General features: G+C 42.8%; 1 protein-coding gene across 2 annotated transcripts in view; it reads left to right on the top strand.

The window, feature by feature from the left end:
- Positions 1 to 23,916, top strand: part of SLC12A8 (solute carrier family 12 member 8) — a 149,366-nt gene that overhangs the window by 15,644 nt on the left and 109,806 nt on the right. For both annotated transcript variants that reach the window (XM_028502720.2, XM_036018216.1), the window contains exons 3-4: positions 4,040 to 4,186; positions 7,320 to 7,511. In XM_028502720.2, coding sequence (XP_028358521.1) covers positions 4,040 to 4,186; positions 7,320 to 7,511 — 339 coding nt within the window. The remainder of the gene's footprint in view (positions 1 to 4,039; positions 4,187 to 7,319; positions 7,512 to 23,916) is intronic.

Here is a 23,916-nt window from a genome sequence, read left to right as displayed (position 1 = left end):
TCTGCTAGGGTCGCAGCCCCCAGACCTGCCCTTACTCCCTAGGCAGGGGCTAAGGGAGCTGCAGAGAGCTCCAGGGAAGAGCCAGAGAAGGTTGCAGAGTAGCTAGTTGTAATATTGTGAGTTTTAATAAGAACTACACTAGATTTTCATCCCAGTTCCTGATACAGAGCTCCTAAAACCCCTGGAATTTTCTAAGTGGCAAGAGTGATAAAAGTGGCTTGATATTCATAACAAACCTATTTTTACCACAATTCTGTTGATGTTAATAAAATGACTTTTGGAAAACACCTGAGGGTGGTGACTGGTTAGGTGGCCAGGGGAAGCAACCATGTGATTAGAGGTTTGGAACTTTTAGGGGAAGGGTGAAGGGCTGGGGGTTGAATCAATCACCAATGGCCAATGATCTAATCAATCAAGTGTATGTAATGAAGTCTCCATAAGAACCTAAAAGAACCGCCCCCTCCAGTTGTCATCCTGCTCTCCACCTATGAGCCTGTCCCCATTTTCCTTGTTAGTTCAGTTTGTTCATTAAATTCCACAAATGAGTGAAATCATGCAGTATTTGTCTTTCTCTGACTGGTTTATTTCACTTACCATAGTGTTCTCCAGATCCATCCATGCTGCAAAGGATAAAATTTTCTTTTTTATGGTCAAATAGTATTCCATTGTATAAATGTCCCATAGTTGTTTTATCCACTTATCAACTGATGGACACTTGGGCTGCTTCCATATCTTGGTGATTGTAAATAATGCTGCAGTGAACATAGGGGTGCTTATGTTCTTTCAATTAGAGTTTGGGTTTCTTCAGATATATTCCCAGAAGTGGGATCGCTGGGTCAAAAGGTAGTTCCATTTTTAATTTTTTGAGGTATTTCCACACTGCTTTCCACTGTGGCTGTACCAGTCAGCATTCTCACTAACAGTGCAAAAGGGTTCCCCTTACTCCACATCCTCGCCAGCACTTGTTGTTTGTTGATTTATTTATTTCTGAGTTATATCCTTTTGTAATCAACTGGTACTCTAGTAAGTAAAAGGTTTCTGTGAGTTCTTTGAGCCGCTCTAGCAAATTAATCAAACCCAAGGAGAGGGTTGTGGAACCTCTAGCCTGTGGGTCAGAAGCCAAGGTGACTACTTGGACTTGCAGTTGGCATCCTAAAGGAGGTGGGGGACACAGTCTTAAGGATCTGAGCCCTTAACCTGAGTGGTCTACCACTATCTCTGAGTAGGTAATGTCAGAACTGAGTTGAACTGTAGGACATCTAACCGTGCCAGAGCATTGCTGGCTGTGGTATGATTCTGACACCAAGTCCAGCCCCACACTTTGGAATTGGTGTCAGAATATTCCAGACATGGCCCGAGGGGTCACTATAAAAGGTAGCTGGTTTGAGTTGTCTAGATAGTGCTCCCTTAAAAGGTTAAGCCTGGAGCAGTAGCTAGAGACTGAGGGTGTCCTGCAGGTAGTGTGGCCAGAGAACATGGCAGTGGAGGCAGAGGTGGGAAGAAGGGGGCGTTGGAGCTGGCGCTCCCACACTGGTGTCTGCAGGCAGTGTGTCAGTGCGGGGAGGCCCCGGGAAATATACCCACGGGTCTCTGAAGCACCTATTTGGCATTTTATTCTAGGGATTTCTGTCTCAACCTCTGTCTCTTTTTCTGTGCCCTTGTTTCTCTCTTCGGGTTTATATTAGTCTCTCTCTAAAGATGGCAGGGTTGGGGTCAGACTCAGGCTCTTCCCACGAGTCTGACGAGCAGCCTCTGTGAAGACTTGGTTGTATTCTTCTGTCTCTTGGTTAGAAAAGGTGGGCATACTCCCCTGCATATCTTGAAGTAAGCTGTTGTGGTGTAGCCACCAAACCCAGTTCACACCATTTGTACTTCCATTCTCGCGGTTACGAGTCTCCTAGAGTTTCTACTTCATTCACCTGTGAAGCACTTTAATGTTGATTTAACCTAATAAGATCCAGGGAGTGAAAAGCTTTTCATATGACTTTGACTTTAGGCAAACAAACACATATGCAAAACAGCCTTCAGAGTGAAAATATGAAGTCTAGGATGAAAGAGGAATAAAGTGTTGAAAATCACAACAGGAGTTTTAGGGATAAGGCATATGTATTCACAATTAAGCGAATTCTAGGATATTAGAAATTAAAGCCTATAAGATTTTAAAGATTGAAATCTAGGAGAGAGGAGGGCAGTAACCTGTGGTTACCTGGACTTCTGCAGGGCAAGTCCAGGTTCTACGGTCTACACTGGGGGATTCGAACCGCTGTGGACTTGGGCAGGGGCGTCTCTTCTCCCAGACTCTCTTTCCTTGGCTATACACAGGGCCCCTCTCCCTGCCTGCTTCCTAGGGGTGTTGTTAGGATCAAAAGAGGGAACTGATGTGGAAGCTGAAAGCACTCTCCAAATCACTCTTTGTGGATGATAGTTGCTATTATTATTACTGTTTCTAATGAAAATAGGCCTATAGCAAGCCGTGGGTAGTAAGCTGAACACAAGCAGAGACAAGAAGTTGGACCACATCCTGAATTAGGAGATTAGGATCCTGGCAAACAACCCTGCGTTCACCACACAGGGCCCTTGGCACCGTTTGTTCAAGGACGAGCGGAGGTTGGCAGGGTCCTAGCTTTGAGTCATGATCACGGCTCTCACAGTTATTGACTTTCAGGAGACTCCTCATCTGTGGCTTGTGAAAGGCGGATGAACAGAAATCTGCACAGGTAAAAGGACGTCCAGCTGCTGACTGACAGGGGCCACCAAGGAGTCCCCTGGCCCATCTGTCCCTCGTGGCTTCAGTGACATCCCTGATGATGTCTTGGTCTGTGGGTGTGTGATATAAGAGGGAGAAAGAAGCTGGGAGCCCCTCTTTTTATTTTGACCAAGTATAGTCGGCCTTGGCCTTTGGCCCAGGGTCATGGGCACCTCCATTGTTCTCAGCCAGTTGGGAGCCATGCCCCTGTGACCCTGACCTTCGATTTTTTTCCCTGGCACTCTTGATTTTCTGCTCTTTACTGTGTTTGTAGATCACGTACACGCACCAGGTAGACTCACTGCACGCAGGGGTTCATTGTGGGTCTCTGCACTGCTCCGGGTGAGGTCGCGGGCACTGCTGTGGTCGTCGAGGGCACTGCAAGACTCCACTGATGACTGGATTTAGTTACTAAGCCTCTGCCAGGGCAGTTCACAGCATGAGTTGCTCCTGGTTTTGTTTAAGATCATTTTAGCATTTTCACAAGGCTTAGTCTTTGTAGTAAAGAGTTTTCATTTGAGCGTTTCATAAGTGCCTTTGTTATTTATGAACTGGAAAAATGAGGAAGGTATCTGTTTAACTACTCATTAGTCTCAGATCCTAGACAACTGCCGTATGTTGTCTCAGAATCCCAGAAGGGGGCTTACAGATCATCATATCAGCCAGCGTTTGGTCAGGAACACAGACGTTTCTCTGGGTATTTGAAACAGAGGAAATTTAACACAGAGAATTCATTACAGAAGTGTTAGAAGGGCCAGAGGAACAAAAAGTGTAAAGGAAGGTCACCCAAAGATTAGGAAGTGATAGAAGCTGCTGTCCCCCTCCCCCTCCCCAGGACTGGAGGGCTATAGGGGACAATGGCATTACCAAGAGCTCATGACCGCTGCCTGACCTGGAACCAGAATCCCACACTCACCTAGAAGTGGCCAGAGCACTTTGACCTGTACTCCAGAGGCCGGAACTCAGTCACATGGCCCCACCTACCTGCAGTGAGACTGGGAAATGTGGTCTACGGAGTGGCCAGAAGGAGACAGGACAGGTTTGCTGAAGACTAGTCTCTGCTGTATATGGCTACAGGAATCACTGCTGTTAGGAGAGAACAGTGACCCTTTTGCAGACTCAACCTTCAAGACTCTGTGTCTGTGTACATACGAGCCTGACCTGTGGGCCTAAGAGGGGAGCATTTTAAAGCTGAGTTCTCCTGCCTCCTCTGTTCTACTCCCCCCCCCACCCCCCACACTCACTGGGCCTTCCTGGTGCTGCTGAGCTGACCTCCCTGTGCCCTGTTTCCAGGGGGCCCTGGCCCAGCCCCAGACATGGTGGAAGATCCAGTTGTTCGTGTGGGAGCCAGTGCTGTTCGGGACCTGGGATGGTGTGTTCACGTCCTGCATGATCAACATTTTTGGGGTTGTCCTTTTCTTAAGGACTGGCTGGCTGGTGGTAAGTGATGGCTTGGTGGCCCTGGAGTCCCCTGTGGGCCTGCGACATGGGAAGCTCTGTCACCCTTGGGCATTCCATGGGGTGGGTGACAGATTCCTGAAGCACAGAAACATGAAACAAGAAGCAGGTACACTCAAGAGCTAGCATTGCTTTTAAAATGAGAATCCTGGGAAGCTGGGCCTCACCCAGAGGCTCTAATGCAGGCCTCACCCTGGATTTAACTACTGAAATGTGAGCACGGAACTCAGGGAACATCGTGGGCGGGACTGGAGGTGGCTCAGCGAGAAGTACATTTGCTTCCAGTTTGTGACCCCTGCAGCTTTCCTGGTATTCTTCCACTCGTCTGGAAGATGGTCTCCTGGTGGGACCAGCTCCTCACCCAGGCCGCTGCGTCCCCTACTGCACGCCGACCGTGTTTAAGGCTGTGTTCGGGGAGGTTTGGTCAGACGTACACACGGCCTACACTCAGGGCCACATTACCTGGGCACACCTTTTGCATGAGATTGTGGGGGGCAGTTTGTCTTCCTCTGTAGAAGGAATATGGGCCTCATTTTTGTGTCTCAAATGAACGCATACTGGGACCTTCCAGGCAGATGTGTGTCCTGAGCAGGTCCTTAGCCCTTCACACAGGCCTTCTCCCTGGGACATCAGGAAACTCGACAAACTGCTCAGAACAAAAGGTCAGCTTATCAAGAATCATTGCTGAGCACCTAGTGTGAGCCAGGCACCCCTAGGTGCCAATAGGACTACAAAATATAAGACCCTTAACCTGATGAGCCAGCAGGTTAGATTTTACATCAGGAATCTAAGAGAGGTCTCAAAGCAGCATTAAATCTCTCAGGAGTGGAACAGGCTGTGGACGTATGCTTGTCAAGGAGTCCAGGAAAGCCTCCTGGAAGAGATGTGATTAAACCAGGTGTTGAAAGGTGAGCTGGACTGGACAGGTGCAAGAGAGAGGGGGTCATTCAAGGTATAGAATGGATTAGTCGGTGTTCTCCAGAGAAGCCATATAACTAACTAGCTAACTCACTCACTCTTTTTCTCCATATGTTCCTGTAAACCTTAATTTAATATCGGAGAGCCCTAAATTGAATATTTTGATGTAGCCCTTAACTGTATATAAATTGATATCCCACACCAAAGAGTTTTAACTATGGTCCTGCAGAATCCAAAACTTATAATGGTGAGAATTAAAAATAAAGTAGAAGCATCTTTTTCCAAAAGGCCTTGGCTCAGGGGTCAGCCTTAACCATATCCAGGGTGGGTTTGATTTTTACTTTATTAATGTGTGGAAAGCTTAGGGCAGAGTCAGCAACCTCTCTGGTGTGGACGCTAAGACTTCATGCCCTTAACACCCCTCCCAAACTTCCAGGGGCTCCCACTTACAAAATCACAAAGTCTCCAGGTCAGACTTTTCACCCTGGCAGCGGTCTCGGGTTTCTGGGATCAACCTCTATTTCTGCCTTTTCCTGCAGGCACTTCACTGCCAAGTATGTCTCCGGCCTGTGTCCAAGGGAGGCCCATCAGCTGACCACTGTGGCGGAGGCAGGCCTGGCCAGGGGCAGCCTGAGCCACAGGGCTCTGCTTCCTGCAGGGGTGGTTATGGAGTAGTGGAAGGAGAGGAGGGTAACATCTCTCTATCCCGATTTTCAAGGGCCTCCTCTGACCCCTCTCACTGGGTTGTTTATTTATGTATTTTTTTGAGAAACCCAGAAGTGTCAGTTCATCCCCAAAGTGAAAGTACAAGTTATGTTAGTCATCTATTGCTGCAGAACTACTTACCCAAACGCCTCACAGCTCAGAGCAGTGCACACATCGTCCTGCAGCTCCTGTGGTCCAGAAGCTGGGTGCCTCTGGCCCAGGGCTGCCACAGAGCTGCAGCTGGGGTGCCAGTCAGGGCTGCAGTCTCAGCTGAAGGCTTTCCTAGGGCAGGGTCGTTTCCAAGATCACTTGAGAAGTTGACAGGCCTCGTCACGTGGGCCTCTGCACAGGACTGCCTCATTGCATGCAGCCGGCTTCCCCCAGGGCCAGCAACCTGACAGAGGGCAAGCAAGCGCCCAAGGGGAAAGCCCCAGTTTATATCTGCATCCCAGAAGCGACATCCCATCACTTCTGAAATATTCTGTTCATTAAAAGTGAGTCACTGGGTTCTTCCCCCAGTCAAGGGCAGGCGACTGCACAAAGGCTTGAGTGCCAGTAGGTGGGGCTCCCTGGGGCTGCCTTTGAAGCTACCTGACACACAAGTGTGTCCTTCTGCCTTAAGTGATCTGTTTTTTAGTTTTGATATTAGTTTTGCCTGAAAAATCATATTTGATGATGGGAAAAAAGACAAATGTGAAATGCCAAAAATGAGGTAGAGCTTCTAGGAAATGGCATAAAATTAAAGTAAGTATAGGCCATGCCCAAGTGATCTTTAAATAGAGAATATTGGTGGAGGGGAGCAAAGGGGGGAAATTGGGACAACTGTGACAGCATAAATAATAAAAATATATAAAAATACTAACAAAAATAATACATGGACAATATTAACTCTGAAGAATAATTTAGCATCAGACTTATAACTTGAAAATCATTAGAGTGCTACTTTTGGTATGAAAACTTGAAGGTTGGAACTGGATGTTTTATTATCACATGAGGACAATTTAAAAGCACACACAAAGGAAAAAGACAGTAGTGACATAATTTTATTAAAAATATACAAGCTGCAAAATTAGAAACTCTGAATAAAACATAATCCTGCTGGAGCTCCCAGCCCGCAGGCGAAGACCACCTTGGAGTCAGACTCTCTGTGATGAGTGCTGTGGGTGCTAAGCCGTGGGAGCTGTGGGAGCCCAGAGGAACGTGTGCGGGCAGCGTCCTGGAGGAGGAAACTCCCAGACGCCGAGTCTTAAAGGATGCGTTGGGGCGACCCTGGCAAGGAATTGAGCAGGAAGAACATTCCAGGCAGGAGGTCAGCCTGGTGAGAGGGTGGAGGGGCGAGGCCGTGGGACTTCAGGCTGCGGGCGCAGAATGAACTGAGGGGTTGTTGCAGACCCAGAGCATGGGGGAGGTGGTCAGTGCCCCTGGAGGGGCTACCTCTTCCGGGGCCTCCATATCCTAACCCTTGACCTTGCTCCTTGTTGTCCCACTGCAGGGAAACACAGGCGTCCTCATGGGCGTGTTTCTGGTGTCCTTCGTCATCCTGGTGGCCCTCATCACTGTGCTGTCTGGCATCGGTGTCGCGGAGCACTGTGGCGTCGGCAGCGGCGGTGTCTACTCCATGGTCTCCTCGGTCCTGGGCGGGCAGACTGGAGGCACGATTGGGCTGCTCTATGTGTTCGGACAGGTGAGCCTGGGCTGCTGCGTTGGGGACTGTGTCTTGAGGCCACCGGCATGTGTGGGACCTCTTCCTCACCTACTGTTTGCCACCATCTTCCCATCCATGTTCGTGTGTGGCTTGGGGAGAGGCAAGGGTGGGACAGCTGCCCCTCTTTTCTAAATCCTCACCTGAGGATATGTTTATTGATTTTAGAGAGAGAGGAAGAAGATATACATACATATATATATAGGAAAATATATATATATACACATATACATACAGAGAGGAAGAAGATATACATATATATATGTATATATATATATATAGAGAGAGAGAGAGAGATACATTGATGTGAGAGAGAAACATCAATCAGTTGCCTCCTCTTTGAGCCCTGACTGGGATCAAACCTGCAGCCTTTTGGTGTATGGGATGATGCTCTAACCAGCTGAACCACTTGGCCAGAGCACCCCTGTTTTATAGATGATAAGATGGTAAGACTAGAGGGAACTCAGTGGCAGAGCCAAGCCCACCAACCCGACCCTTGCCCTTGGTCAGTGCTCCTGCCTCTCCACAGCCCTGCCTCATGGAGTCCTGACTTAAACAGGGAGGCAGAGCCTGGGCTGGAACCCTTCCTGCTGCCTGTTGTTGGGAGATGAGTGAATGACAGTGGCTGGAGTCCATGGCAGCCCAGTAGCTTGGTTCCTGGGACACTTCTGTGCTGAAGAGGGGACATCTTGCCTATGCCACAGGACTTTCCTGGAAGCAGACACTTCTCAAATGAGCTAGAGCTCTAGGCGCACTGAGAGCTAGATGGCCCTCCCCATAGATGGCCCTCTAGGTTGGGAGCCCCTGCGGACTCCTGTCTGAGAAGGAGAATGCTAATGAGGAGACTGCATCACCATGGTGGCCTAGGCTCTCAGGAAACCAGAGACTAGGGAGGAATGCTGATGCTTATGTAGCTGAGACTCAGGGATGGTGACCTATGCAGAGGAAACATGTGCAGACATTAAGAAGCAACTCTTTGTAGGCACTCCTTAGCTTTTATGATTGTGCAGAAAGTGGTGGGTAGTTGAAAAAACAGCTTAATAAAAAGAATTTGTCTAAGTAGGACTACAAGAGTCTCTTCAAAGAAAGCATCAGTTTTGTTTCTTTTACTTTTAAGCAGTAGGGACAGGGTATTTTAGCATCAATATATCTGATTCTTCAACAGCACAAAGCTCTGTGTGTGTGCAACACAGATGCGTAGAAGGCACACACAGTGTCGCTGAACTCTTAAAAATCACTGGCCTTGGCCCTAGCAGGTGTAGCTTAGGGGATTGAATGCTGGCCTGCGAATCAAAGGGTCACCTGTTTGATTCCCATTCAGGGCACATGCCTGGATTGTGAACCAGGTCCCCAGTAGGGGGCGCTAGAGAGACAACCACGCATTGATGTTTCCCTCCCCCCTCCCCTCTCTAAAAATAAATAAATAAAATATTTAAAAAACAGACAAAAAACCACTGGCTTTTACTGGAGAAGGATCTTTTCTTTTTCCCATTGTATTTTTTATTTATTTTTAAATTATTTTTAAATTTTTAAATTTCAGTTGACATACAATATTATATCAGTTTTAGGCGTATAACAGTGATTAGACATATAACTTACAAAGTGATCACCTGGATAAGTCTAGTATACATCTGACACCATGCATAGTTATTACAATATTACTGACTATATATTTCATATACTGTACTTTACATCCTAGTGACTGATTTTATACCTGGCAATCTGCAAATATTAATCCCTTCCCCTTTGTCACCCTTTTCCCCAAACCACCATCCCATCTGACAACCATCAAAATGTTCTCTCTATCTATGAGTTTGTTAGTTCATTTTTGTTTTTAGATTCCACATATAACTGACATCATATGGTATGTCTTTTTCTATCTGATTTATTTCACTCAGCACAATACCTTATAGGTCCATCTATGTTGTTGCAGATGCAAGATTTAATTCTTTTCTTATGGCTGAGTCATATTCCATTGTATATATGCACTACTTCTTTATCCACTCATCTACTGATGGACACTTAGGTTGCTTTCCATATCTTGGCTATTGTAAGTAATGCTGCAATGAACATAGGGGTGTGTATGTCTTTTAGAATTAGTATTTTAGGTTTCTTCAGATAAATACCCAGAAATAGAATTGCTGGGTCCTTTTTTGTTTTGTTATAGCCTTTGTTTTAAAGTCTATTTTGTCTGTCTGATGTAAGTATTGCCACCCTCGCTTTCTTTTGGTTCCATTTGTATTAAACATCTTTTTCCATCCTTTTATTTTCAATGTGTGTGTTTGATGTAAAGTGGGTCTCTTGTAGGCACAATATGTGTGGGTCATATTTTCTTATTCATTCAGCTATACTATGTCTTTTGATTGGAACACTTAACCCATTTACACTTAAAGTAATTATTGATAAATCTGTAGTTATTGCCATTTATTATTCATGTTTTTTATCTTTTTCTTTTTAGAGAAGTCCCTTTAACATTTTTTGTAATAGAGGTTTGGTGGCGATGAACTTCTTAAGCCTTTTCTTGTCTGTGAAGTGCTTTTTTTAATACCCATTTTTTGTTTTTTAGTAACAGTTGATACACAACACTATGCTAGTTTCAGTGTGCAGCCCAGCGACTAGACAGCACCTAATCCACCAAATGACCCTCCCAGTGAGTCCTGTACCTGTCTGATACCACACATAGCTACCAGAACACCTCTGACTATATTCCCTATGCTGTACCCCACCTCCCTATGACCATCCCACGACAACCAACTTGTACTTTTAAAAAATGACTTTATGCATTTATTTTTAGAGAGAGGGGAGGGGAGGGAGAAAGAGAGGAAGAGAAACATCAATGTGGGAGAGAAATATTGATCAGTTGCCTCTTGTACATGCTCTGACCAGGACCAAACTCACAACTCAGGCACATGCCCTGATCAGGAATTGAACAGGTAACTGTCCCCTTTGTGGGATGACGTCCAACCAAATGGGCCACACCAGTCATGGCAAAACAAATTTGTGCTTCTTAATCCCTTCACCTTTTTCACTCAGCTCCCAACACCCCTCCCATCTGGCAACTGTCAGAATGCTCTCTGTATCTATAATTCTGTTTCTGTTCTGCTTGTTTATTTTGTTTTTTAGATTCAACTGTTGATAGAATGGATTTATTGTGATTTTATTGTTCATATTTTTAATTTTCTTCTTAAAGAAGACCCTTTAACATTTGTTGTTATACTGGATTGGTGGTGATAAACTCCTTTAGGTTTTTCTTGTCCGGGAAGCTCTTTATGTGTCTTTCAACTCTAAATGATAGCTTTGCTGTGTAGAGTAATTTTGGTTGTAGGTCCCCACTTTTCAGCACTTTGAATATTGCTTGCCAATCTCTTTTGTCTTGCAAAGTTTCTGCTGAGAAATCAGCTGACAGGGAGATCTGACAAGATGGTGTTGGAGTAGGAGAATATAGCATGTGCCACCTCCGAGAACCACACTGGAAACAAAATGAACGAGGAAAACAATCACCTGTGTTAATCTGAAAACTACCTGAGAAGGAGACTTTTAACCAAAGACAACCAAAACACCACCCCTAGACCAGTAGGAAGGGCAGGGACATCTTAAAAGGGCTTGTCCCGTACATACGTACATACGAGTGGTGGGCTGAGGCAGTGATACGGCTGTGGGAGCTTCCCCTTGAGAGGAGTGAAGCCAGGACCACAAATGCTGCTTCCAAACACAGAGAACCAGTGCCAAGATTGGCCCACCATGTAGCATCCAGGGGTGAAAGGCTACAGGGGCTCTCTCTGCCGAGGAGAGATGAAAACCACCAGAGGACTTCCAGCCAAGATGGAGCCATAGGTAGACATACTGTGCCTCCTTGCACAACCAAAACAACAGATTTAAAAACAAAAAATCAGAACTGACAGAAAATCAAACTGTATGGAAGTCCGACAACCAAGGAGTTAAAGAAGAAATATTCATCCAGACTGGTAAGAGAGGCGGAGACAGACAGCTGGGCAGAGAGGACTGAGGCAGGCAAGGTAGTGGCTAGTGGGCAAGACAGTGGCTGGCAGACCTGGTGGTCCCACATTTGAGTGCAGATAAACCAGGAGGAACAACTGGGGAGGGAGACAGAACCCATAACCCACGGTTCCAGTGGGGAAATAAAGTCTCAAAGCCTCTGACTAAAAACACCTGTGGGAGTCGAGGTGGCAGCTGGAGAAACTCCAAGCCTCTCAGGACAGTTCATTGGAGAGACCCACAGGGTCCTAGAACATACACAAACCCACCCACCCAGGAATCAGCATGAGAAGGGCAAAATTTGCTTGTGGGTAGCGGGGGAGGTGACTGAAAGCCAGCATTATTTCCTCTCGAGCCCTCCCCCACATACATCACCACAATGCAGCAACATGGGTTGCCCTGCCCTGGTGAACACCTAAGGGTCCACCCCTTACTATGTAAGAGGCATGCCAAGACCAAAAAAATGGCCCAAATGAAAGAACAGTTCAAAGCTCCAGAAAAAATACAAGTAAGCAATGAAGAGATAGCCAACCTATCAGATGCACAGTTCTAAACACTGGTTATCAGGATCCTCTAGGAACTCACTTGGTACTTCAACAGCATAAAAAAGACCCAGGCAGCAATGAAGGTCATATTATGTGAAATAAAGAAAAATCTACAGGGACCAACAGTGAAGGGAAGGAAACCTGGATTCAAATCAAAGGTTTGGAGCAGAGGGAAGAAAGAAACATTCAACCAGAACAGAATGAAGAAACAAGAATTTGAAAAAATGAGGAGAGGCTTAGGAACCTCCAGAACATCTTTAAATGTTTCAATGTCTGAATCATAGGGGTACCAGAAGGAGAAGAGGAAGAGCAAGAAATTGAAATCTTATTCAAAAACATAACGATAAAGAACTTCCTTAATCTGACAGAGGAAATAGACTTCCAGAAAGTCCAGGAAGCTTAGAGAGTCCCAGAAAAGTTGGACCCAAGGAAGAACACACAAAGGCACATCATAATTACATTAGCCAAGAGTAAAGATAAGGAGAGAATCTTAAAAGCAGCAAGAGGAAAGGAGACCGTTAACTACAAAGGAGCTCTCATTAGACCCTCAACTGATTTCTCAAAAGAAACCTTACAGGCAAGAAGGGGCTGGAAAGAAGTATTCCAAGTCATGAAAGGAAAGTACCTACATCCAAGATTACTCTATCCAGCAAAGCTATCATTTAGAATGGAAGGGCAGATGAAGTGCTTCCCAGATAAGGTCAAGTTCGAGGAGTTCATCATCACCAAGCCCTTATTATATGAAATGTTAAAGGGACTGACTTATCTAAGAAAAAGGAGATAAAAAATATGAACAGTAAAATCACAACAAACTCATAGCTATTAAGAACCGAACCTAAAGCAAACTAAGCAAACAATTAGAACAGGAACAGAATCACAGAAATGGAGATCCCATGCAGGGTTATCAGTGGGGCAGTAGGAGGAGGAGAGAGGGGGAAAAGGTACAGAGTAACTAGCATAAATGGTAGGTAGAAAATAGACAGGAGGGTAAGAATAATATGGGAAATGTAGAAGCCAAAGAACTTATATGTACGACCCATGGACATGAACTAAAGGCAGGGGATGTGGGTGGGAGAGGGTGTGCAGGGTGGAGGGAGTAAAGGAGGAGGAATGGGACAACTGTGATAGCATAACCAATAAAATATATTAAAAAAAAAAGAAAACCATTGGAGACAAACTCACCATCTTTTTTTTTATCCCTTAAAGGGGCAAAGCACAGGTTTGTGTTTGCAGCTACTCACCTTGGGCCCCAGCTAAGGGAAGCTGGCATGGATTGGAGTCATGCAAGGAGAGGCTGGAGGGGGAGGAACTCAGGGGGAGACTTGGGGGAGTGGCAGTGGGATTTTTGGGACTGGGATATACCTGGGCTCCATACAGCCATCTTTCTTGAGAAGATTTAGCCCCTCCTGGTGTAAAATCATTTACCTTCTTCTGTGGGATACTACTCCCTGCACCTTCTGGAATCCTGCTCGCCATACTCTCTGAAATCCTGGTTGCTTTACCCTGCAACTTTTTTGTTCTTTTTTTTTTTTTTAGTTTTGCTCTGTCTTGATGTTTTGTTTTGTTTGTTTGTTTTTTCCTTTCCTTTTCTCCCATCCTGCATCTTAATCCTTGCTGAGGAGACAGCAACATGGACAGACTGAAGGGTTTCAGAGACTGGCTGTAGGGTGCAGCCAACTCTAGAAAACCATTTCCTGGAAAACAGACTGGTACTTCCCTCCCCATGGGAGAGCCACAGAAACACCCTCCAAAGTCTGGGCCCTGGAGGCCTACCAGGGGCCCCACCCTGCCGAGTACAAGGAAATAATCCCAGACACACTCAGATTAGTGGCTCTGGGGAGGGGGAACACACCCAGCATCTTCCGTGAAGTCTGAAAGGCGCCTGCCATAGCAGATCCAGGAATCAAGCCCCCTGTTTCTGCCAGAAGCCCTCTCAGAAATACCCAGGTCTGCAACTAGTCTAAGATTGACAGAAGGCCAGCAGGCAGAGGCAGGCAAGGCAGATCCTGTGGTGACTTGGGATGTTTGCTGACACACCCCTAGACTTAGTGCTGATAAAAGCCAGCTTCACACAGCAGTTTGGCTCATGATGTGAGAAGCCAAACCTGGAGGAATCAGCCACAAACTGTGGATCAATTGTACTTTTGAAAAGGCTGCCGAGGATCATACGTGGACAGCACCTGACATTGGCTTACACCAGACTCAGACATCAGAGCCGTATCCAAAGGGAGAAACCAACAGGCAAGCACTAAACTCTGCTGAGATGAATCCACTTGGTTCCATTTTCATTATTTTAGCTATTTTTCTTTTTTATAGCCTTTTTATTATTTTTATCTATTTTTTCTTTTTCATTTCTTTTTGCTGCTTTAATTATTGTTTCATATCACCTACTTAACTCTTATCTTTGACTACTCCATCATTCCCTCCTCTCCTTTTATTATTTTTGTCACTTTCCTGTGTTCCTTTTCCTTATTTTCCTCTTTCAGTTCATTACTAGTATTAGCTCTCTTCCCCTTTCTCTTCTCATAATCACTTTTCTTTCCTTTGGTCTTTGCTGTCTTATTATTGATATTGCTGTTGTGGTTGGAGGGGGTTGCTTGTTTTGGTGGTGTTTTCCTTTTTCTGTTAGCACCTATATGACAGCCTACAAGATGTGATAGGGGTTGAGCCTCTCAGCCAGCTGGAGGGGAGTTCTCACCAATGAATGGGCCAGTAACAATCAGGACCCAAATACAACAGAAGAGTGCACATAACCCACACAAAGGACATTTCTAGAGCATCCAGATCAGGAGATCAAGGAGTCAGCACCACTGGGTCCCACAGGACTCCTACCATATAATGCCACTCCACAAGATAGAAAAGTTGAAGCAGATCAATCTAATACATAGAAACAAACACAAAGAGACAACCTAAATGGGGACATAAAGGAACAACCCCCAAATGAAAGAAAAGGAGGAATCTCCAGAAAAGTGCTAAGTGAAATCGAGGCAAGCAATTTATCAGACAGGGAGTTTAAAGTAATTGTTCTAAGGATGCTCGAGGAACTTAGTCAGAACTATAAGGAACTTAGTGGGAAATACATCACCATGGAAAAGGACATAGAAACCTTGAATAACAACCAGTTGTAAATGAAGAATGCAATATCAGAAATGAAGAATACATTAGAAGGAATTAAAAGCAGGCTTGACGAAGCAGAGGATCAAATCAGAGAGTTGAAATACAACGTAGAAAAGAACACCCAGTCAGAGCAACAAAATTAAAAAAGACTCAGGATGAATGAGGATAGTTTAAGGAAGTTTTGGGACAACATGAATCATAACAATACTCACATCATAGGGATATCAGCAAGAGAAGAGAGCAAGGAATAGAAAACCTGTTTGAAGAAATAATGACAGAAAACTTCCCTAATTTGGTGAGAGTCACACAGGTCAGGAAGCACAGGTAGTCCCAATCAAGATGAACCCAAAGAGTCCCACACCAAGACATATCACAATTAAAGTGGCAAAATTTAAAGATGAAGAGAGAATCTTAAACGCAGCAAGAGAGAAACAGCTAGTTACCTACAACGGAGCTCTGATAAGGCTATCAGCTGATTTCTCAACAGAACCACTACAGACCAGAAGGGATTGACATGAAATATTGCAAAAATGAAATACAAGGACCTGCAAACAAGACTGCTCTATCCAGCAAGCCTCTCATTTAAAGTGGGAGGTGAAATAAACAGTTTCCCAGATAAAATAAAGGTAAAGGAATACATTTCCACCACACCAACTTTGAAAGAAATGCTACAGGACTACTTAAAGAAAAAGAAGAAATATATATAGAGAGAGTAACACAGGTAGAAAAGGGAAAAATGACAATGAATAAGTACCTGTCAATAATAATCCTAAATGTAAATTGATTAAATGCTCTAATCAAAAGACATAGGGTAACTAAATGGGTAAGAAAATGTGACCCACAAATATACTGTCTACAAGAGACCCACCTCAGAACAAAAGATTTACACAGGCTGAAAGTGAATGAATGAAAAAAATTATTCCATGCAAATGAGCATGAAAAAAGCTGGGGTAGCAATGCTTATATCAGACAAAATAGACTTAAAAACTAAGGCCATAAAAAGAGACAAAGAGGGTCACTACATAATACTTAAGAGAGTTGTCCAGCAAGATGATATAACCCTTGTAAACATATATGCGCCCAATATAGGAACACCTAAATATATAAAGAAAATCTTGGAAGAATTTAAGAAAGAGGTCAACAGCAATACAGTCACTATAGGGGATTTCAACACCACACTGTCAACAATGGACAGATATTCCAGACCAAAACATTAACAAGGATCTAGCAGCATTAAACAACACTCTAGATCAAGTGGACTTAATTGATAGTTATACACCATTTCACCTCAAAGAAGCAAAATATACATTCTTCACAAATGCACATTGGTCATTCCCAAAGACAGACCATGGTAGGACACCAAATAAGCTTTAACAAATTCAAGAAAATTGAAATCATATCAAGAATCTTCTCAGACCACAATGGCTTGTAACTAGAAATTAACTTCAAGAAAAAAACTCAGAAGCATTCAAATACATAGAGGCTGAATAACATGTAATTAAGTAGTAAATGGGTTAACCATGAGATCAAGGAAGAAATCAAAAAGTATCTGGAAACAAATAAAAATGAACACGTAACATTCCCCAAAACATATGGGACACAGTGAAAGTTGTCCTGGGAGAGAAGTTCATAGCATTACAAACCTACCTAGAAAATAGAAAAATCTCAAATAAACAACCTAAACCTACACCTAAAGGAATTAGAGGAACAACAAACCAGGTCCAGAGTGAGGAGAAGGAAGGAAATAATAAAGATCAGAGCAGAATTAAATGACAGAGACTAAAAAAATTATCCAAAGAATCAAAGAATCCGGGAACTGGTTCTTTGGAAAGATAAACAAAATTGACAAACCCCTAACCAGACTCATCAAGAGAAAAAAGAGAGAGGACCCAAATAAATACAATCAGAAATGAAAGAGAAGTAACAGCTGATACCACAGAAATACAAAGGATTGTAAGAAATTACTATAAACAACTATATGCCAAGAAAATGGACAACCAGAGTGAAATGGATAACTTCTAGAAACATGCTATCTTCCAAAATTGAGTAAGGAAGAAGCAAAAAACCAGAATAGACTAATAACAACTAGCAGAATTGAAGTAGTAATAAAAAACTCCCAGCACACAAAAACCCTGGACTGGATTGCTTCACAGGCAAATTTTACCAAACATTCAAAGAGCTAACACCTATTCTTTTCAAACTATTCCAGAAAATTCAAGAAGAGCGAGGACTCCCAAAATCTGTTTACAAGGCCAGTATTATTATGATCTCAAAACCAGGTAAAGACATAACAAAGAATGAAAATTACAGGCCAATATCTTTGATGAACATAGATACTAAAATATTCAACACAATACTAGCAAACTGGACCAAGCAATACATTAAAAAGATCATACACCATGATCAAGTGGGATATATTCCAGGGATGCCAAGATGGTACAATATTTGCAAGTCAGTAAATGTGATACATCACATAAACAAAAGAAAAAAATCACATGACCATATCAATAGATGCAGAAAAAGCATTTGATAAAATATAGCACCCATTTCTGCTAAAAACACTTGGTAAAATGGGAATAGATGGAATGTACCTCAACAAAATAAAGGCCCTATACAAAAAACCTACTGCCATTATACTCAATGGGCAAAAATTAAGAGCATTTCTCTTAAGAGCAGGAACAAGACAAGGGTGTCTGCTTTCACCACTCTTATTCAACATAGTACTGGAAGTCCTAGCCACAGTGATCAAACAAGAAGAAAAAATAAAAGGCATCCTAACTGGAAAGGAGGAAGTGAAAATGTCATTATTCGCAGAGGACAAGATAGTGTACATAGAAAACCCTACAGGTTCCACCAAAATACTACTTGACCTAATGAGTGAATTTGGCAAAGTAGCAGGATACAAAGTCCATATTCAGAAATCGAAAGCATGTTTGTACACCAACAATGAACTATCAGAAAGAGAAATGAGGGGGAAAATCCCATTTACTATAGCAATAACAATGACAAAAATAAAGCACCTGGGAATAAATTTAAGCAAGTAGGTAAAAGACCTGTACTAGGAAAACAATAGAACACTAAAGAAAGAAATTGAGAAATTGAGGAAGATACAAATACATGGAAGCATTACCCTGTTCATGAATTGGAAGAATTAACATCATTAAAATGTCCGTACTACCCAAAGCAATCTATAGGTTCAATGCAATTCCTATTAAAATACCAATGGCATATTTCACAGATCTAAGACAAGTATTCCAAAAATTTATATGGAACCAAAAAAGACCCATAATAGCCTCAGCAATCTTCAGAAAGAAAAACAAAGTAGGAGGGATCACAATACCTGATATCAAACTATATTACAAGGCCACTGTAATCAAAAGAGTCTGGTACTGGTATAAGAACAGACACATAGATCAATGGAACAGAACAGAGAGCCCAGAAATAAATCTATGTCTCTATGGTCAGTTAATATTTGAAAGAGAGGACATGAGCATACAATGGAGTACAGACAGTCTTTTCAATAAATGGTGTTGGGAGAACTGGACTGGTACATGCAAAAAAATGAAACTAGACCACCAACTTACACCATACACCAGAATAAATGCAAAATGGATAAAAGACTTAAATATAAGTTGGGACACCATAAAAATCCTGGATTGAGGAAAACATAAGCAGCAAATTTTTAGATATCTCACATAATAATATTTTTGCTGATATATCTCCTAGGGAAAGGGAAATAAAGGAAAAATAAACAAATGGGACTATATCAAATTAAAAAGCTTCTGCATGGCTGAAGAAACCATTATCAAATGAAAAGGAAACTGACTGTATGGGAGAATATATTTGCCAACAACACACTGGAAAAGGGTTTAATCTCCAAAATATATAAAGAACTCATACAACTCAACACCAGGAAGACAAACAATCCAATTAAAAAATGTGCAAAGAACCTGAACAGGCACTTCTCCAAGGAGGACATACAGATGGCCCATAGACATAAGAAAGATGCTCAATATCAACATCACTAGCTAGCAGACAGATGCAAATTAAAACCACAACAAGATATCACTGCACACCTACCAAAATGGTTACCATTAATAAATGAACAAACTAGCGCTGGTGAGGATGTGGAAAAAAGGGAACCCTAGTGCACTCTTGGTGGCAATGCAGACTGGTGCAGCCACTGTGAGAAAAAGTATGGAGTTACATCAAAATGTTTAAAATGGAGCTGCCTTTCGACCCAGCTATTCCACTGCTGGGAATATACCCTAAGAATCCCAAAAGACCAATTCAAAAGAATTTATGCACCCCTATATTTATAGCAATGCTATTTACAGTAGTCAAGATTTGGAAACAGCCTAAATGCCCATCAGTAGATGACTGATCAAAAAACTATGGTACATTTAGAGTTCCGGTCAAGATGGAGGTGTAGGTAGAAATGCTTTGCTTCCTCGCACAACCAAAGGAAGGATAACAACCAATCTAAAAACAATAAACAACCAGAAGTGCCAGAAAATCAAACTGTATGGAACTCCAACAACCAAGGAATTAAAGAAACATTCACCCAGACTGGTGCACCAAGACAAAGAAATACAGCCCAAATGAAAGAACAGATCAAAACTCCAGAAAAAGAACTAAGCAATGAGGAGACATCCAACCTATATGTTGCAGAGTTCAAAACATTGTAATCAGGATGCTCACAGAACTGATTGAGCTCAGTCACAAAATGAAGGGAGAAATGAAGGCTACCCAAAGTGAAATAAAGCAAAATATACAGAGTACAAACAATGAAGGGAAGGAAGGAAACCAGGACTCAAAACAATGGTTTGGAACAAAAGGAAGAAATGAACATCCAGCTGGAACAGAATGAAGACTCAAGAATTTAAAAAAAGAAAAAGAAAATGAGGAAAGGTTTAGGAACCTCTGGGACAACTTTAAGTGTTCTAACATCAGAATCATAGGGGTGCCAGAAGGAGAAGAACAAGAGCAAGAAGTTGAAAACTTATTTGAACAAATAATGATGGAAAACTTCCCTAATCTGGTGAAGGAAATAGACTTCCAGGAAGTCCAGGAAGCCTAGGAAGTCCCAGAGAATTTGGACTCAAGGAAGAATACACCGAGGCACATCATCATTAAATTACCCAAGATTAAAGAGAAAGAGAGAATCTTAAAAGCAGCAAGAGGAAAGGAGAGAGTTACCTACAAGGGAGTGCCCATAAGACTGTCAGCTGATTTATCAAAAGAAACCCTGCATACAAGAAGGGGCTGGAAACAAGTATTTAAAGTCACGAAAAGTAAGGACCTACATCCAAGATTGCTCTATCCAGCAAAGCTTTTACTTAGAATGGAAGGGCAGATAAAGTGCTTTCCAGATAAGGTCAAGTTAAAGGAGTTCTTCATTACCAAACCCTTATTATATAAAATGTTAAAGGGACTTATCTAAGAAATAGAAGAAGATCAAAAACTATGAACAGTAAAATGACAACAAACTCATGACTATCAACAACTGAACCTAAAAAAACAAAAACAACTAAGCAAACAACTAGAACAGGAACAGAATCAGAGAAATGGTCATCACATGGAGCATTTTCAGTGGGAAAGGGGAGGGGAAGAATGGGGGGGTACAGGGAATGAGAAGCATAATTGGTAGGCATAAAATAGACAGGGAGAGGTTAAGAATGGTGTAGGAAACAGAAGTCGAAGAACTTGTATGTACAACCCATGGACATGAGCTAAGGGTGGGAATGCTGGAAGGTTGGGGGATGCAGAGCAGAGGGGAGATAAAGGGTAAAAATTGGGAAAACTGTAATAGCATAATCAGTACAATATACTTAAGAAACAAACTATGGTACATTTATACAATGGAATACTACACAGCAATAAAAAAGAGAAGGAATGCTTGCCTTTTGTGACAGCATGGATGGAACTGGAGAATATTATGCTAAGTGAAATAAGCCAGTCTGTGAAAGACAAATATCATATGACCTTGCTCATAAGAAGAATCTAATGAACAAAATAAACTAATGAGCAAAATAGAACCAGAGGCATGGAATCAAGGAATCAACTGACAACTGTAAAAGAGGAGAGGAAAGGTGGGAAGTAATTGAAAGAAGGTGAAGGGTTTAGTCAAAGAACAGCCATGAAGGACTCGTGGACATGGGCAACAGTGTGGGGGTTGACTGTGAGAGTGGGGTGTGGGCTGAGTGGAGAGGAATGAAGGGGCGGGGGGAAATGGGACAACTGTAATAGCATAAACATAAAAAAAAGAAGAAATCTGCTGACAGTCTTACAGGAGTTCCCTTGTGGGGAACTAAATGCTTTTCTCTTGCTGATTTTAAGATTTTCTCTTTGTCTGTAATCTTTTGCATTTTAATTATGATGTGTCTTGGTGTGCATCTGTTTGAGTTCTTCTTTTTTCTGGATTCTCTGTGCTTCCTGGACTAGTGTCTATTTCCTTCACCAGGTTAGGGAAGTTTTCTGTCATTATTTTACCAAATATGTTTTCAGTTGCTTTCTCTATCATCTCCTTCTGGTTGGGTGATGCTCTGGGATGGTCTGAAGCTGTCCATCAGGTGTATTGGGTCTTGGGCTTTTTGGAAGGGGATCTGGTGTAGGCCAAGTTCAGCCACTGCCTTCCCTCTGCCTGGGGCCACCCAAAATGAGCTCTAAAGTGACCTGCAGATGGTTACAGCTTGTGCTGGGCTTAGAAGTGCCTGGGAGGGGCTAAGCTGCAAACAGAGACTAGCTGCCACTAGTGCACAGAGAAGGGGCTAGGATATTGAGTCTCCTGTATGTGGGCTGCCATGGAAGAAAAGATGTTCACAGAGAAGGTGTTTTCTGATCACTGGCAGCTGCTGCCAAAGTAGCCAACATGTCCACCTCCTGCTTTCTTTGTTCTCTTTTCCGTTGGGCCTGGGTCAGAAACACCTTTGCCCCTTGGGCTGGTGTCTTCTTATGCCTCTGCTTCATCTGCCATGGCCCTGGGCTGGAGCTCTCTGATCGGGGTGGTTTCTGCATAATTCTTTTTATATGCTGCGGGATTCAGTTTGCCTATATTATGTTGAGGATTTTTGCATATGTATGTGTGTGTGTATATGTATATGTATATGTGTTCATGAAGTATACTAATCTGTAATTTTCTTGTATCTTTAGTTTTGATATCAGGACAATACTGGCTTCATGGAATGAACTGGGAGGCATTTCCTCTTCTAATTTTTGGAAGAGTTTGTGAAGGATTATTGTTAACTCTTTAAAAATTTGGTAGAATTAGTGTTAAAACCATCTGGTCCTGGGTTTTTCTTTGTAGGAAGTTTCTGATTACTAATTCAATCTCTTTACTTATTTAGGTATATCCTGGTTTTCTATTTCTTCTTGAGTCAGTATTCATAGTTTGTATCTTTCTAGGAATTTGTCCATTTCATCTAGTTTATTTAATTTATTGGCATGCGCATTCATAGATTCCCTTATAGTTCTCTTGTTTTTGTAAGATTGGTAGTAATGTCTCCCCTTTCATACATGATTTTTATTATTATTATTTAAGATTTTATTTATTTATTAGACAGAGAGGAAGGGAGGGAGAGAGGGAGAGAAACATCAATGTGTGGTTGCCTCTCGCACAGGCCCCAGGCATGTGCCCTGACTGGGGACCTGGCCTGCAACCCAGGGATGTGCCCGACTGGGAATCGAAACGGTGACTCTTTGGTTCACAGGCCAGCACTCAATCCACTGAGCCACACCAGCCAAGGCCATACCTGATTTTAATAATATGAGTCTTTTCTCTATTTTGCTTGGTCAGTCAATTAAAAGTTTGCCTATAAAGAAGCAATTTTGGGGTTTGATGATTTTCTCTGTTTTTCTGGCCTCTATTTCACCTATTTCTGCTTCAATCTTTATTATTTTCTTTTCTACTTGCTCTCAGTTTAGTTTGCTCTTTTTCTAGTTCCTTATGGTAGAAGATTAGGTCATTGATTTGAGACCTTTCTTCTTCCAGAGCTTGGAAGAAGAAATAATAATTCTTATTAACCCCCTCCTGCCCTCATCTCAGGGCATACTTGCTCATGGAATCATTTATTTTTAATGATTGCTAGAGCAGATAGCCTGTTTGCCCTAGAACAGGGGCCAGCTGGTACATATTTTAGTATTTGTAACTCATATGTCTCTGTCACCACTGCTCAGTCCGCTATTGTAGTGCAATTGCTGCCATAGACAATATGAAGAAATGGGCATAGCTGTGTTATAATAAAACTTTATTCCTAAAACAGGAAGTGAGCAGGATTTGGTCAGTGGGGTGAAGTTTGCCAACCCTTGCCCCTGGAACGTTAAAATTTAGAAGATACAAATATTTCAAACAATTATTTTTAAAATTTGTAAAAATTTTGTATTGCCCTACATCCTCCCAAACCTTGCCCCTCGTCTGTCTGAGGCATTGGTGGCAGGCCTGCTGCGTGGGTGGGGCCAGACTCTTTGGCCAGTGGAAGAGACAGTGAGCAGAAGCCCCTCCCTACTCCGTGCCCCAATCGCCTTTGTGGACCTGAGGGCTTCTTTGGGGCTGCTTACCCTGGACACCAAAATACCCAGCTTCAGCCTGTACAGTTATGTCTAAAGCATTTATTAATGGCCTCCATGCTCTGTGCTGGACTGTGTGTAAAAGCAGTAGAGGACTGGAGAACTTTTACAAACCTTATATGGACCTGGGGATTTTGTTGTGAGTGTTAACAGCTATGCAGGAC

Source organism: Phyllostomus discolor, chromosome 2 (assembly GCF_004126475.2).
Source record: "Phyllostomus discolor isolate MPI-MPIP mPhyDis1 chromosome 2, mPhyDis1.pri.v3, whole genome shotgun sequence".
NCBI lineage: Eukaryota > Metazoa > Chordata > Mammalia > Chiroptera > Phyllostomidae > Phyllostomus > Phyllostomus discolor.
This window is presented reverse-complemented; position numbering and strand designations above follow the sequence as displayed.